At 44.1% G+C, this 12,431-nt stretch overlaps 1 protein-coding gene across 1 annotated transcript in view; it reads right to left on the bottom strand.

Annotated features, from left to right (window-relative positions):
* The window catches only part of LOC308516480 (WW domain-containing transcription regulator protein 1), a 75,334-nt gene extending 66,517 nt beyond the window's left edge, over positions 1-8,817 (bottom strand). Inside the window, exon 1 of the mRNA XM_081087445.1 lies at positions 8,688-8,817. Coding sequence (XP_080943571.1) covers positions 8,688-8,781 — 94 coding nt within the window. The 5' untranslated portion in view covers positions 8,782-8,817. The remainder of the gene's footprint in view (positions 1-8,687) is intronic.
* Between the last annotated feature and the right edge of the window lie 3,614 nt (positions 8,818-12,431).

The following is a 12,431-nucleotide window of genomic DNA, read 5'->3' as shown; positions in this document are numbered from 1 at the left end:
TTTTCCCATGTCCATTGTTTTGTATATTACAATAGGGCTGGTGTCTTGTCTTTGGATTTTTTCTATTTCATTTTTTTTTTAACTCCTTCAAAAAATTTAGTGGTTATCTATACTAATAAAAGGGTAATATGCTAATTAGACTGGATGTCTTCTGGACATCCTCCCAGACAAAGCCACAGTGGCAGGGGCCAAGGCAGAGGCAGTTAGGGGCGATCAGGCTGGCAGCGGGGGGCAGTCAGGGGCCATCAGGCCAGCAGGCAGAGGTAGTTAGGGGTGATCAGGCAGGCAGGCAGGCAAGCAGTTAGGAGCCAGCAGTCCCAGATTGTGAGAGGAATGTCCCAGATTGGAGAGGGTGCAGGCCAGGCTAAGAGACAACACCCTCCCATGCACAAATTTCATAGACTGGGCTTCTAGTTATGAAAATAATACTCATTTTACATATGGAGAAACTGAAACACAATTAAATAACTTAGCAGAGTCACCAAGCTAGTAATGGGCAGAGCTAGGGTTCAAATTCTGACAGTCTGACCCCCAAGTTCATGTACCCAACCTACAGAAAACCAAAGAATCACAATAAAAGGAGATTTATTGAGGAATTTATTTATCTGTCACTGATTATATCACAGCTAGAGAAATACATAAAATTAGCTATGAATGGTACGGATTCTATCATCTGAGAGTAATATTATTAACTATTAATGATGTATTTCTACATCATTTTCACATATAAATACCTCCCAATGAAGGGATGTGTCACTTGTTATCTTATTTGTCAGCTATATTCTATGAAAAGACCAAACTTCTAGGAGGAGGAGATGGAGGAAGAAGGCAGGGGGAGGATATATTCTGATCAAAAGGTAAAAAGAAAATAAAATGCAGTTGATGTAAAACAGAAATAGAAATTTTGAATCATATTCAAAATATTGATTTTTTATATACATACATATATATGTTAATATATGCTAATGTATATGGCATAGGTTATATCTATATATATATAAAGAGCCAGGGGCCATCACATCCAAAACAACCTAAGGGACAACTGAACAAGCTGTGTGGGGCGACCAGGCCAGCAGGGGGGTTAGTGAGGGACAACTAAACGACTGAGCAGCAGGCTGCATGGGGTGATCAGGCCGGCAGGGGTGTTAGTGAGGGGCAACCAAATGACTGAGCAACAGGCTGTGTGGGGCGACCAGGCCGGCAGGGGTGTTAGTGAGGGATGACCAAACGACTGAACAGGAGGCTACGTGGGGTGACCAGGCCAGCAGAGGAGGGCAGTGATGGGCAACCAGGCTGTCGGGGGGGGCAGTTAGGGGTGAGTAGGCCAACTGAGGGGGGCAGTTAGGGGTGATCAGGTCAGCAGGCAAAGGCGGTTAGGGGCGATCAGGCTGGCAAGGGGGCAAGTTAGAGGCGATCAGGCATGCAGGCAGGTAAGCAGTTAGGAGCCAGTGGTCCTGGATTGTGAGAGGGGTGTCCCAGATTGTAGAGGGTTCAGGATGGGCTGAGGGGACCCTCCCTCCCCTTGCACAAATTTCATGCACCGGGCCTTTAATCTATATATTTAAAAAAATCTAAGCGACTGAATGACTGAACAACCAGTCGACCCGTCGCTATGACCCCGTCGCTATGACATGCACTGACCATCAGGGGGCAGACACTCAACACAGGAACTGCCCCCTGGTGGCCAGTGCACTCCCACAGCTGGAGTGCTGCTCAGCTGACTTCCCCATCCTGGCGGCCCACCAGCCTGGCGACAGCCACTCACTCCCTCAGCAGTCCTGCAAGTCCAATCTCTGGAGAACGGGCCAGGCACTGATGGACCAGCGCAGCTAGCACGGTCCCGACAGTGCCGCCAGCCTCTGGGAAGTCAGCCTTGGGCACCATAGCCGCTTCCCCTCCCTAGATGCTTCACAAGGAAGAAACTATATAAAAGTGGCTGCCAGGTGGCTCCTGATAACCAGCATGAACATCAGCAGGACGGGTCTGGATTCTGGGCCGGCAAGGGCATCCCACCGCCTCTGGGCTGATCATGTCCCAGCCTCACCCAGCCCACTCCGGCCAGATGCCAGATGCAGGGCTCATGGCTGGCAAGAGCTGCTGCAGCAGTGTGAGCCTCTCCTGATCAGAACTGACTGGGTGTGAGTCCGCAGCAGGTGCAGTGGGGGCCGGGATGAGCGGGAGCGGCAGGCAGCATTGGACTGCAGGTTTCGGTTCGATCCCTGCAGGCCACCATGAGAGACCCCACCCATGCACAAATTCATGCACTGGGCCTCTAGTATAATATATAAAAACACTGATATAGACCTATTATTCTTAATCTTAAAAAATACCAGAGGAAAGAATCTATTCTTTATATTTTTAAAGATTGATAACAAAGTGCATAAACTTCAGGCAGACCATAGCTTGAAATAAAATGTTCTTAGTAAATAATTTTTTATTAAGACCATATTGTGACGAGGGAGAACCAAGATGGCGGCATAGGTTAACGCCGGAGTTTGCTGCTTTGAACAACTACTTCAAAAGTGAAACCAAAAAACGGAAGGGACATCACCCAGAACCACAGGAACGCTGGCTGAGTGGAAGTCCTACAACTAGGAGGAAAGAGAAATGCATACGGACACTCAGAGGAGGCGCAGTGCTGAAGTCAAATTCTGAGGTGCGGAGTGCGCGGAGCAGGCTGGCGGCGGAGGGTGCGGTTGGCGTTTTCAATCGGGAGGGAGTTGCAGACTCTGAGCTCCAGATCCGGGCGAGTCTTTAGGGACCCAGACTCAAACGGGAGAAGTGGGACTGTCTGGCTTCGGTCAGAGCGAGTGCAGCTTTCTCTCCAAGGATTGCAGCCGTTGCTGGGACACAGAGAGGCAGAGCCCCTGGGGACAGGACTGAGAGCCGCCATAACTGCTCTCTCCGGCCCACCCTGTTGATCCTGTGCGACCCGCCCCGCCCAAGCCCTGCACAGAGTCATTTGCCGGATAGCCTCAGGCAAAGGCTAGATTAGCACCTCCCTAGAGGACAGAAGTTCTCTCACTGCAGAAACAGCTGATTCTCATAGCCACTTGGCCTGGAGGTCAAACCCTCCCTGGTATTAACTACAAGACTGCACACAAAGACCACTAGGGGGTGCACCAAGGAAGCATAACAAAATGCGGAGACACAGAAACAGGACAAAATTGTCAATGGAAGATATAGAGTTCAGAACCACACTTTTAAGGTCTCTCAAGAACTGTTTAGAAGCCGCCGATAAACTTAATGAGATCTACAAGAAAACTAATGAGACCCTCGATCTTATATTGGGGAACCAACTAGAAATTAAGCATACACGGACTGAAATAACGAATATTATACATACTCCCGACAGCAGACCAGAGGAGCACAAGAATCAAGTCAATGATTTGAAATGCGAGGAAGCAAAAAACACCCAACCGGAAAAGCAAAATGAAAAAAAGAATCCAAAAAAGCGAGGATGGTGTAAGGAGCCTCTGGGACAGCTTCAAGCGTACCAACATCAGAATTATAGGGGTGCCAGAAGATGAGAGAGAGCAAGATATTGAAAACCTATTTGAAGAAATAATGACAGAAAACTTCCCCCACCTGGTGAAAGAAATGGACTTACAGGTCCAAGAAGCGCAGAGAACCCCAAACAAAAGGAATCCAAAGAGGACCACACCAAGACACATCATAATTAAAATGCCAAGAGCAAAAGATAAAGAGGAATCTTAAAAACAGCAAGAGAAAGAAAGTCAGTTACCTACAAGGGAATACCCATACGACTGTCAGCTGATTTCTCAACAGAAACTTTGCAGGCCAGAAGGGAGTGGCAAGAAATATTCAAAGTGATGAATACCAAGAACCTACAACCAAGATTACTTTATCCAGCAAAGCTATCATTCAGAATTGAAGGTCAGATAAAGAGCTTCACAGATAAGGAAAAGCTAAAGGAGTTCATCACCACCAAACCAGGATTATATGAAATGCTGAAAGGTATCCTTTAAGAAGAGGAAGAGGAAGAAAAAGGTAAAGATACAAATTATGAACAACAAATATGCATCTATCAACAAGTGAATCTAAGAATCAAGTGAATAAATAATCTGATGAACTGAATGAACTGGTGATTATAATAGAATCAGGGACATAGAAAGGGAATGGAGTGACTATTCTTGGGGGGGAAAGGGGTGTGGGAGATGCAGGAAGAGACTGGACAAAAATCATGCACCTATGGATGAGGACAGTGGGTGGGGAGTGAGGGCGGAGGGTGGGGCGGGAACAGGGAGGAGGGGAGTTACGGGGGGGGGGGGGGAAGAGGAACAAATGTAATAATCTGAACAATAAAGATTTAATTAAAAAAAAAAAGACCCTATTGTGACTCTCTAAATTGTCCCAATCTTTGGTGCTTACTTTGCATTCCCCAGTATATTTCCATCTACAGGACACATCTGTGATTCTCTATAGGCTAGCAACACACTTTGTAATGGACAAATACTCAAATATTGTTGGAAAACCCCAGAATGTGTGTCATGAGCAATTTACTACCCCAATTTATTAGAAATCTGGAAAAGTACTTTATTCAACCACAGGTAAACTTATTTCAGACATTCAGATTTCAATTTCTTTTGATGTACTTTACCATCAATTGAGCTGTGTGTGTATGCACCCGAGCACACACGAGTGTGCATGTGCATGTGTGTAGGCAGTACTTCCTACTTGTACAATTTTTAAAAATTAACTGTAGTGTATTATGTACTAGTAACACACTAATATCTAAATATCTATCAGTTTGGGGGCTGATTAAATAAACTAATTATAGCAGACCAACATGTTGAGCTATTAGTTAATTTTTTAAAAGAATGAGGCAGCTCTATATGCACAGATATAGAAATGGAAAAGGCAAGGTGCAGAACAGTAGGTATAATATGCTAGCATTTGTATGTGACTGAAAACATTGGTTGACCCCATGCAACATGTAAGGGACAGGGAATTGGGATCAGACAAAGACTGACTTTTTGAACACCTCTTTGAATGAGTTAATTTTTTTCAACCAGGTTCATAAAAGATTTTTTTCTATTATAGTGATTATAAAGTTAAGGTTAATACTTTATAATTAGTTTTTATAATTTTTAATGAAAATTAAATGTTTAAAGAAACCTTGAAACTACTCTAATTTACCTAACATGTGGTTTCTTTACTGCATTTGCATCTGCTTTCTATGTGAGCTTTTATATATTGGGGATAAATGACTCATGGGAAGTTTTGGGTTACCACTGCTGGTAGAAGCATTGATACCATTTTCCTTGATCTGCCCTTTAGACAAGTAACACAACAGAGGTTATCCCAAGTAATTTGCTTTTTGGATATATTTTACATCTGCAAGCTTTAAAATGGTAGGTCCAAACTTCCTGCAAGAACAGATTGCATATTTACTTGAAGCTAACCTGGGTCTACTTAAGTTCATGTTCACTTTGGCTAAGCCAGGGTATGAGGGCAGGGTGTCTAGCAAAAAGACTTCCATTCCTGCCAATCTAACAGGAGCTTCTTTTTACTTTAAAGTTAACTATTCTGTGTATAAAGCAGTATCTAGACATTTGATCTTAAATGGGAATGTTATCTGAAAATGGTACCATCTTTTAGAAAAATTTAAAATTGCCATCTTATTTTTAGCCTTTGTGGGATGGGGAGAATGACTACAACAAAAACTTATTAGTTCTGTTGCTACAGTATATTAATTCACATCTGGTTATCTCTACTGGGCAGAATTTTAGTTTTCTGAAGTAAAGGAAATTAGCAGAAGATAATCTCTTCTCAAATATAAAATCACACTTAAACATTCTAAATGAAATGGCAAGTGAGTCAATTATCCCAGAGCAGGTATAGGAGAAGCCACCTGCAGGTTATATAATGATAGAATGCATTCTAAAATCAAACCAACCTCGGTTCAACTCCAGCTCTGCTATCCGCAAGTAGTGACTTTGAGCAAGTTTCCTATCTATAAATGGGAATGCTGTCACTTCTTGTAGGACTGTTGAGAGGATTGAATGAGATAAAGCAAGAAAACACTTACCCTGGTATCAGTCACATATCATGCAAAAAAAAAAAAAAAAAAAAAAAGAAAGAAAGAAAAGGAAAGAAAAGGAAAGAAAAGAAAAGAAAGTGATTCAAGACCAGAATTGTACTCTTTGGCAGTCTTCAGGGACCAAATTCACAGAAAGTGGCTACATGCCCTCCTCCTTGCTTTGGTCTGGATGAAGACAAGAGGCCTGTGTGATTTTTCAAAGAAGTTCAAGAAAGGAAGTTGGAAGGGACCCAAGGTGGCGGCATAGGTAAACACTGGAGTTTGCTGCCTTGAACAACCACTTCAAAAATACAACTAAAAGATGGAACAGACATCATCCAGAACCACAGGAAGGCTGGCTGAGTGGAAGTTCTACAACTAGGAGGAAAGAGAAAAGCATACCGAGGCTCGGAGGAGGCGCAGTGCTGAAGAAAAATACTAAGGTGCGGAGTGCATGCGGAGCGGGCTGGCGGCTGAGGGCATGGTTGTCGTTTTCAATCGGGAGGGAGTCTCAGGCTCTGAGCTCCAGTTCCGGGCGACTTTCTAGGGACCCACACTCAAACGGGAGAGGCGGGACTGTCTAGTATCGGTCAGAACTCGAGGGCAGCTTTCTCTCCGAGGGGCTGGCAGCAATTACCGGGACATTGAGAAGCAGAGCCTCTGAGGGAAAGACTGAGAGCAGCCATAACTGCTAGCCCCACCCTGTAGATCAGGTGGGACCCGCCACGCCCAAGCCCTGCAGGGAGACTTTTGCTGGATAGCCTCAGGCAAAGGCTAGATTAGCACCTCCCTAGAGATCCAGGAGCCAGGAAGCCCAGAGGTCAGAGTGGGACCATCCAGTTTGCAGCTCTGTGGAACCATAAAAGACACACTCAGGGGGCAGACTCATTGAGCACCAAAGCCCCTTCAAAGCAAGTCTAGCCCCAGAGGGGTGTCTCCAGCACAGAAGTTCTCCCACTGCAGACACTGCTGATTCTCACAGCCAATTGGCCTGGAGGTCAATTCCTCACAGTGATAACTACAACAATCAAGGCTTAATTACAACAAGACTGTGCACCAAAGCCCACAAGGGGGTGCACCAAGAGTGTCTACCTCAGGTAATTGGGACACTTAGCACAGAAAGGAACTCTATCGACACAGCGAAGCATAAAAAATGCCGAGACAAAGAAACAGGACACAAACGACAGAATTGGAGGAAAGCAAACTGCTGGATATAGAGTTCAAAACCACACTTTTAAGGTCTTTAAAGAACTGTCTAGAAGCCGCTGATAAACTTAATAAGGCCCTCGAAAAGACTGGTGAGACCGCCGACAAATGTAGTGAGATCTTCAAGAAGACTGGTGAGACCGCAGATAAATGTAGTGAGATCCTCAAGAAATCTAATGAGACCCTCGATGTTGTGATAAAGGACCAACTAGAAATTAAGCATACACTGACTGAAATAAAGAACATTATACAGACTCCCAACAACAGACCAGAGGATCGCAAGAATCAAGTCAAAGATTTGAAATACGAAGAAACAAAAAACACCCAACCGGAAAACCAAAATGAAAAAAGAATCCAAAAATACGAAGATAGTGTAAGGAGCCACTGGGACAGCTTCAAGCGTACCAACATCTGAATTATAGGGGTGCCAGAAGAAGAGAGAGAGCAAGATATTGAAAACCTATTTGAAGACATAATGACAGAAAACTTCCCCTACCTGCTGAAAGAAATAGACTTACAAGTCCAGGAAGCACAGAGAACCCCAAACAAAAGGAATCCAAAGAGGACCACACCAAGACACATCATAATTAAAATGCCAAGAGCAAAAGACAAAGAGAGAATCCTAAAAGCAGCAAGAGAAAGAAAATCAGTTACCTACAAGGGAGTACCCATAAGACTGTCAGCTGATTTCTCAACAGAAACTTTGCAGGCCAGAAGGGAGTGGCAAGAAATATTCAAAGTGATGAATGCCAAGAACCTACAACCAAGATTACTTTATCCAGCAAAACTATCATTCAGAAGTGAAGGCCAGATAAAGAGCTTCACAGATAAGAAAAAGCTAAAGAAGTTCATCACCACCAAACCAGTATTATATGAAATGCTGAAAGGTATCCTTTAAGAAGAGGAAGAAGAAAAACGTAAAGATACAAATTATGAACAACAAATACACATCTATTAACAAGTGAATCTAAAAAATCAAGGGAATAAATAATCTGATGAACTGTATGAACTGGCGATTGTAATAGAATCAGGGACATAGAAAGGGAATGGACTATTCTTGGGGGGTGGGGGGGGAGGAAGGGGTGTGGGGTGAGGGAAGAGATTGGACAATAATCGTGCACCTATGGATGAGGACAGTGGGTGGGGAGTGAGGGCGGAGGGTGGGGTGGGAACTGGGTGGAGGGGAGTTATGGTGGGGAAAAAAGATTTAATTAAAAAAAATTAAAGATTTAATTAAAAAAAAGGAAAAAGAAAGGAAGTTGGAGGAGAGGCCGGACCAGCAGTGTAAACCCTACCCTAGGTTGAACTGTAGCAAAGAGGATAAGTAATGCAGCCAAAGGCAGGAAAAAATGCTCTCTGGGTGCACAAATGGGCACCACAGCAAGCAGAGCCCCTTGATGGAACACTGCATTCAACTCCAAGTCAAAGCATGGCTTACCAAGATTCGGCTGGGACACGGCCATGGGTCTCTGGGGCATTGGTGTGGAAGTGGCGGCAGGGTGGAGACTCATATGATTCAGGGACTGATTCATCAACTTCCTAGGGTCTTGCCATGTGGTGATTTTTTCTATGTGACTAAAAGAAAGAAAACAATTATCTTTTTAATTTTCAGTATCATTATCCTTATCAATTATCTTTTTAATTTTCAGTATCATTATCCTTATCACCATCACCAATAACAGCACAACAGTCCATGACTTTGGCTCTTCTTCCCTTAGGACCTGCTTCCGAGCAGCTGACCCATTGTACTTGGTTTCATGCAAGGTCAGGTCACTTACCTAGCATCCAAACAAGGCTACACTGGGGATTTTGCAGTGACTCTCTGAACACAAGTCCATCACTAAGCTGTCCCAAAAGCCCCTCTGAAAGGTTTTCTGCCTTACTGGGGACAGACCATCCCCAGCAGTCCTCACCACCGCCCAAGGATCCTGTGTTCCCAGCTCCTCAGGGACATCACTGCCATCCAATTACTGGGACGCCACGGGGTGAGCTCCTATCCAGAAGCAGGGCCGCCAGCCCTCCGACACTCGCAAAGCTCATTTAATTGACACCTCCACCTGTCCTCAGCTAAAGACCAGGACCTTGAAACCAACCTCATAACCATGACCTCACTGTGTCCTTACTAAGTAAGGCACTGTGAAGTCCATATGGGTGATACATAAAACCCTCGAGAGGCCTATGTTCTGCCGTGCATGGTCACAACTGTGTGACTGAGCAAAGCAGCAGGAAGTACTAGTAAGTGCAGGAGGGCAGGAGCACCAGATTAAGGAGACAGCTCGACGCTGAGGCACAAAGGCCTCTGAGGGAGAAAACATTAGACTTTGAGTCACATACAACTACCACTGTTTGTCATTATGACTGTCTCAGAGAAAGTAGCACAACAAGCTTCTGCCCAGTTTCTGATATGTCTTTGGAAGGATGGACGGGCCGGCTCTACCTACCTGGCTCCCAACCACATCACAAGTTATTCTGCGTGCTTTATATAAACCCCGCACCATTCCATGGCTCCATCTTTTTTAGAGAGGTTATTACGTATTTCTTTTACAGATGAGCATATTCACAGCCTTTTTTTAGGAACTATATCAGAGATTTTCTATGTTTCTCAAAGACAGAAAACTGATAGCAGAAACTGAATGCCAGCCCTTTGTTCCAGGCCTTACAATTGGCTGCACTCCCCAACCCAATTTGCAATGCCAACCCCTAGGTACTACTGACCCTGCTAGAAAAGGTCTTTTCTGTTGCTTGTTTCCACATTTATTTATTTATTTGTTTGTTTGTTTGTTTATTGATTGATTGATTGATTGATTGATTTCAGAGAGGAAAGGAGAGGGAGAGAGAGATAGAAACATCAATGATGAGAGAATCATTGATCAGCTGCCTCCTGCTGGGGATCGAGCACACAATCTAGGCATGTGCCCTTGGCCGGAATCCAACCCAGGACCCTTCAGTCTGCAGGCCAACGCTCTATCCACTGAGACAAACCAGCTAGGGCTACATTTATTTTTATTTTTAAATACATTTTTTATTAATTTCCGAAAGGAAGGGAGAGGGAGAAAGAGATAGAAATATCAATGATGAGGGAGAATCATTGATCAGCTGCCTCCTGCATGCCCCCTACTGGGGATTGAGCTTGCAACCCAGGCATGTGCCCTTCTTGGTTCGTGGGTCAAGGCTCAACCACTGTGCAATCGGCTAGGCTGTTTCCTCACATTGAAATGCTGCCACTGGCCCTGCTAAAATTCCTCTTCAGATTTCCCCATCCTAGACTGGAAGCTATTGCCTTGGGGAACTCATCCATTGCCTTGATTGAAAACTTGGACGTATCCCAAGAATGCTTTTTTTTTCTTAAATATATTTTATTGATTTTTCACAGAGAAGAAGGTAGAGAAATAGAGATTAGAAACATCGATGAGAGAGAAACATCAATCAGCCGCCTCCTACACGCCTCCTACTGGGGATGTGCCCGTAACCAAGGTACATGCCCTTGACTGGAATCGAACCTGGGACCCTTCAGTGCGCAGGCCGACCCTCTATCCACTGAGCCAAACCAGTCAGAGTCCAAGAATGCTTGAAATGAGTGTGAGTGTTAAGGAGGAGCTGCAGGGGAACAGCCTCGGAAAAGGTGGAACTGCTGCATCTCACTCCTGTAGGAGCCATCAGCCGTCTTCAAAGAAATCAATAATGCAGTGAGAGTAATAAAATCAAAGAACCAAAACTATCTTCTTAGCCCTGGCAGGTGACTGGAATGTTATCCCCGCCTACACCAAAAGGTTGTGGGTTTGATTCTAAGTCAGGGCATATATGGGAGGCAACTGATTGATATTTCTCACACTGATGTTTCCCTCTCTCCCTCCTTTCCTCTCTCTCTCTAAAATCATTTAAAATACATATATATATATATCCTTGCGTGAGGATTAAAAAGAAAACTATCTTGTTAAGAAAAGAAACAAATAGAGGGGGAAGAGATTGAACTAAAGAGATCATTTTTTTTTACCTAAGCATAAAAAAATGAAAAAAAGAACAATGGTTTTAGTTATGCCTTCAGTTTAACAATTGTAATTCTGTTTGAAGCTTTTCATGAAGTACTTTTGTCAACTTTTGGTTCTGTGGAAACTCACAGCCAGCCTGTGGGGAGGGGAGGGGAGGGTTGTAACAGGCCTTCAGAGTGAGAGAGCAATTGCTGAAGATGTCAAAATTAACTAACTTGCTTTGACAAAGTAATTAGAACTAAGAAACCCTTTGACTAACTATTCTTTCAGCACCATACTATTGAAACTTGTTTCCCAAGGTAGGAAGGTCCTGCATAAATACTTCCCACTATAGTACCAGAGGGGAGGAATCATTCTCTCTATCAGGAGCCTTTCTTAGACCCTCCGACACCATGAATAATGATGCTGTGCGAGAACCAGTATAAGCACAGCCCGGTAAGATGGAGTGATGTACATGGAATGGTAGCAGACATTAAGGACACTACTGTGGTCAGACACACTCAGCTACCAGTCAGTAAAAGGAATCATACAGGAGCTAGAGTGATACACTCCCAAATGCGGGTCCTCCATTCTGCCATTCTGAACAAGTGGGCTGTGAGTCAACAATACTGTAATAACTGTGTATGGTGCCAGGTAGGTACTTGAAATACTGGGGAGTGGGGGGTGGCACTTTGTAAAGTTTATGATTGTCTAACCACTATGTTGTATACCTGCAACTAATACAAAATAATATTCAATGTAAACTGTAACTGAAAAATAAAATACATTTTTTAAATAAAAACATAAAAAAAAAAAAAGTGGGCTGTGGCCCCAGGATCTGGGGAGAGCTGTAAGACCCACTCTAGTGGTGGATGAGCCCAGAACTGCCCGTGAGCCTGGCCAGCCTCCACCCCTGAGACAGAGTGCAGGGCTTTCTGGACAAACACTCTGGCCCTCATTCCAATAGGTCTAACCCCAAAGATGTACAATGCGGCCATGGCTTCAAATGCCAAAACTCCCCCAGGACTGTGGGAGCCTCCGAAGCCCACTCTTTAAACTCTATACCCAGCCAATGCTTTTAAAGGAGTTTTGTTCCCAGAGGATTTGTTAATTAAAAGTGTCACTCACAGTATTTTCCAAAGACTTGAGTAAAAGGGGGAGCCTTTCTTAAGTGAGCAATTCTCACTGCTCTGAAACAACTCTGAAAGCCACTC

The sequence above is a fragment of the Myotis nattereri genome, assembly GCF_964212035.1.
Source record: "Myotis nattereri genome assembly, chromosome: 3".
NCBI classification, from domain to species: Eukaryota; Metazoa; Chordata; class Mammalia; order Chiroptera; family Vespertilionidae; genus Myotis; species Myotis nattereri.
The sequence above is the reverse complement of the archived record's forward strand: the minus strand, read 5'-3'. Positions and strand labels throughout refer to the sequence as shown.